Source organism: Clupea harengus, unplaced genomic scaffold (assembly GCF_900700415.2).
Source record: "Clupea harengus unplaced genomic scaffold, Ch_v2.0.2, whole genome shotgun sequence".
NCBI classification, from domain to species: Eukaryota; Metazoa; Chordata; class Actinopteri; order Clupeiformes; family Clupeidae; genus Clupea; species Clupea harengus.
Window position 1 is genome coordinate 152,287 of NW_024879598.1, and position 4,614 is coordinate 156,900.

Consider the following 4,614-nt stretch of genomic DNA (forward strand, 5'->3'; position numbering starts at 1 on the left):
TCCAACACATTGGTTGTGTTTGTGTGTGCGTGTGCGTGCGTGCGTGTTTTGCGGGCGCACAATTTTTTTCGCGGTGGCGGTGGGGGGGCCTTCAACATGTCCAGGCCCAGGGGCCCGTGGTTCCTTAATCCGTCCATGCCCGCTAGGCAGAGTTACCTAAAGTTAGCGAGCAGGTCGCACAAGAATGGCAGAGAAAAGTGCAGCCAAAATGTCCTGTTGAAGGGACTGAAAGGTGGCATCATGGTTGCTATATTTCTTTTGGACAAGTCATTTTCTGGTGTGTTTTGGGGGGAATATATCATTTTCTTAAAGTATGTAGTCAACTACTACGCCGAGCTACTGATGTAGATACCTTATGTAGCCCAACTGTAACTTTAGCTACTTAATCTATCTGTGTATGTGAGCATTAGTTGTGAGCAAGTGTCATTTTGAGGATGTATTTATCTTATGTTAGTCTATATTGGTTTTGAACCAGACACTTTACAAATGTGGTGATGTAGCTTATTGGTGTGTTTTTGTAGTTGTGAGAAGAAGAATGAGACGTGAAATTAGATATAAGGTAGTTGGATAGTTAGCGATGACAAAAGTTCCCTGCACTGTGTCTGGAGGAGGGGCTTTGGAGGGGTCTGAAGGTAGGGGCTGGGATTTTGTCAGTTGGTAGCTCCAGAATCACCTACCCTGCTTTTAACCAAGAAGTAATTTATTGAAAATCAAAAATAAGTAGTAGCAGTCATTAGGAGTAAAAAAGAAGTCTAGGAAAGATTAATGAATGTGTATGTGTGCATATGTAGCGCCTCTCTCGCTTGGTTGGCATTAATGAGAGGTGGCTAACCTGAATTCTTATTACTATCAAAAGCAACTTGGGGTTTCTTATTCAACTCAACATACAAAAAATCAGTACACACAACTGTTTACTTTGTTTAAAACTTTACCAACGGTGCAGGCCTGAACGTCGCTTGGGTTCACAGTAGCCGAAAACAAAATGGCTGCTTCATCATGAGGGCAAAAAAGAAAAGTGATATGATACCTTAATTCAATGAGCCTGTGTGTAGCCACACACACAGCGGAAGAAGGGCGGCAGCAGGTGGAGACCAACCAAAGATCCGGATGAAGAGAAGAGTCGACAGGGAGCGACACCCGATGCGGATGACTGATGACTAATGACGCGGATCCACAGACTTCACTACTGAACGTTAGCTAGTCGCTAGCTTGGTAGCAAAGTCTAAGCACGAAAACTAGCCACTTGTCCAGCAGCTAAACTCTATTTATCTTACGGTTGAATTATCCACTCAACTGTCTTAGTATAACAACCAATACCAAATTTTCCGAGTCCTAGTCGAACCTGTTAAACCATACTGGTGAATACGTCGCTATCTCCTCACTCTTTCGTTCTCCTCACGTCAGTCTAACTCCACCCACCTCCTTGTCCTTTGACCTCAGATGTAATTGGCTCATAATCAAACGGTACAGCAATAAAAAACATTCACAAATACATTACACAACAAATAATGAGCATTTTAAATCAATTAATTTGTAACCTTAATGCTATTTATTATATCATGAACTTATTTATTCTAACTTATATTTATATCGTAATGAAAGAAATTCAACAGGGTTATACAATGAATGCATGAGTATTTAGAGAGAGAGAGGGTGAGACAGTGAGAGAGAGAAATTACCTCAATGAAAGACAATGCCTCAACAGTGAGAGAGAAGATCCCCATATACTGTATGCCCACACACCCTTCTACAAGTGTGCACCATGAACCAATCAACACTGACTGTGCAAGGCCTGAGGGGGGACACGGTAACATTATATGTGTGTGTGTTGCAGATCCTTATCTCATCAGAGGGGCAGCATTAAACATGGAACTCTGCTTCTACTACTTACCCCCCCAACATCGTCTGTATGCCCAATTTAAAGGCCATATGTCCCACATTGATCCCACAATGTTATTTTATGTTTACCAGGGGAAAACTGCCGACATCATAAAGACTGCTACTTTGGGAAGACCATTTCAGCTTGGAATGCTGTATGACTGCCGTAACGATGCTCTTATTCCAGGTATGACATCATTGATGTGTTCAATATTTCACTTGAACTATAAATGCTGAAATATGGGAGAAATAAACAGTATGGAGATACTTTGATATGGAACTAAGCAGCTGTGTCAAAAATAATGTTGAAAAATAAGTTGTTACCTTTATTGTCACCTACACACTAAGAGCAGTACAATTTGACCTCTGCATTTGACCTATGCAACTGTATGTAATTTTGAACTTCTTAATGTTGCACTATTTAAGTTGAATTTATCTCAAAATACTTTTTTTTATCATTATACTCATTGATTTATGTCCACAGGTGAAACTTTATGGGATCTTGTCGACCTACAGAACAATACAAGTGTACAACAACAACATAATACTGAATTTAATGTCACAACATCAGATTCAATTGAGGAGAAGTCACATTCATTACAGCTATCTGGCTCTCTTAAATTAAGTCTCTTGGGAGGACTGGTGGATGTTGCAGGATCAGCCAAATATTTCCAAGACACAAAGAAATCTCACAAACAAGCCCGTGTGACTCTTCAGTACAGAACAACCACAAAATGTGAAACATTAACAATGGATCACCTGGCTCGTGGAAAGATGTCTCATCCTAAAGTGTTTGAAGATGACATTGCCACTCATGTTGTCACAGCCATCTTGTACGGAGCTGGTGCTTACTTTGTGTTTGACAGAGAAGCATCCTCAGAGGATGATAGGAAACAAGTGGAGGGAGAGACTAACTTCACCTTCAATAAGCTGAAATACGTCACAGTAGATGGTGAGGCATCCTTCAACATGAATGATGAAGAGAAAGCAGCAGCTGAAAAATTCAGTTGCACATTTCATGGAGATTTCCAGTTAAAAACCAACCCAACTTCCTTCAGTGATGCTGTAAGCCTTTACAAAAACCTTCCACGCATGCTGGGGGAGAATGGAGAACATGCTGTTCCACTCAAGGTGTGGCTGCACCCTCTGGTGAAGTTGGATTCAAGAGCTGCAAAACTACAAAGAGACATCAGCAATTCTCTCATCACATACTCCTCAGACACAATAGAGTCTCTAACAATGACAGAGATGAGATGCAGTGACATACTGAAAGACACAGCAGCAGCAACATTTCCTGCCATGGGAAAGAAAGTTCAGACTTTGATGCAGAGGTGCCATCAGTACAAGCTTAACTTCATGCAGAAGCTCGGGTCAGTGCTTCCTTCAATCCGCAGGGGTGTGAAAGAGGAGAGTGCCCTTGAGGACATCCTTAAGGCACACACGCAGTCTCCATTCAACAGCAATGAGCTGGATCAGTGGCTCACATGCAAGGAGAAGGAATCAGATACACTGAAATCCTTCCTCAAGCAACTGAAGAAACTAGGTGTAAAAATGGATGACAATTTGGATGACCTATTGTCTGATTTAGAGGTCAAAACTATTGTGTGCTTTTCATTTACTTCGGTAGACCAGCCTGATTGTTTCCTGGTGAAACTGTCAGATTTTCTCAAACCACCAGGAATGGTGGCCACTCCTGCATCTGATCTACATGCCAGAAACACAGAGTGGCTCTCCAATGATGCTAGACTGATGATGAAGAGACAACTACAATTGTTTGGAGAACTGAAGGAGCTGAACAAAAGGGATGACACCAAATTCATAGCTGCATCAAAATATGAAGAGAGCCATCCTGGGGCGTGGATTATCATATATGAAGAGGATTGTTCTGATGCCGTCCCCTTTGTACCTCCATCAAAACCTGCCACCCCAACCATTACTGGTGTTACACATGACAACTTAACAGTTAAAGTATCTGAACCAGACTCTGCCACTGTAGACTACAGAGTAGAATACAGAAAGAAACAGGAACAGGAGACTGAATGGGCATCTCACCCAGTGCAGAAGAACCAAGAGGCAGTAACTATGTCAGGACTGAAGCCAGAGACTGAGTATGAGATCAGAGCCACAGCTGTGGGCAAACTCGGCTATGCTGTGAGCAGTGATGTCTGCAGTGCTGTAACCCTCACAGCTGTCCTCCCAGGTAAATATTTGCTCCCACCAGTCTACCTGTACCATGTAGGATAGGTGTGTGTGTGTATGTGTATTCAAACTTTTCAAGTAAAGATAATGTAAAAAATGAAAAATACGCTATACATCCTAATAATGTATCCGTGCACTTATACCATTATAAATGATGCATCTGACTGTGGAATCACACACATAATACGACCATTTAATTTAGCTTGACAATTCTCAGGTCTGGGCTCTAGTATTTAGACTCCAGCTGTTGCAGAAACAAAGGTGTTAACGGTAGTGATGTCACTGAGACTGGTGATGAAACTAATGGTGGTTCTGCAGGAGCTGGTTATGGAGAAAGCTTTTCACTGTTGAGTACACACTAACTATGAATCATGTGTATGAAATTTGTAAAAACAAAATACTAAGCAACATTTCAGTGGAATAGAAAGAGACAGGTTATTGGATCCACAGCAATTGTAACTTTCCAGCTGTGCCATGCCAATAAGGTCTTGGTTATTGAGTATGCCACATCACAACGCAATACATGATCTTACAGGA

At 41.6% G+C, this 4,614-nt stretch overlaps 1 protein-coding gene across 1 annotated transcript; it reads left to right on the top strand.

The window, feature by feature from the left end:
• Nucleotides 1–1,762: 1,762 nt before the first annotated feature.
• LOC122129149 (verrucotoxin subunit beta-like) lies at nucleotides 1,763–4,122 on the top strand. The gene is made up of 3 exons (XM_042704194.1): nucleotides 1,763–1,807; nucleotides 1,972–2,065; nucleotides 2,363–4,122. The coding sequence occupies exons 1-3, from the start codon at nucleotides 1,763–1,765 to the stop codon at nucleotides 4,120–4,122; spliced, it is 1,899 nt and encodes a 632-aa protein (XP_042560128.1).
• The last annotated feature ends 492 nt before the right edge of the window (nucleotides 4,123–4,614 follow it).

Coding starts and splice junctions, on each gene's coding strand:
- LOC122129149 (XM_042704194.1), top strand. CDS start 1,763: ATGAACCAATCAACACTGACTGTGCAAGGCCTGAGGGGGGACACG. Junction 1,808..1,971: donor AAGGCCTGAGGGGGGACACG/GTAACATTATAT, acceptor TATGTTTACCAG/GGGAAAACTGCCGACATCAT. Junction 2,066..2,362: donor TAACGATGCTCTTATTCCAG/GTATGACATCAT, acceptor TTATGTCCACAG/GTGAAACTTTATGGGATCTT.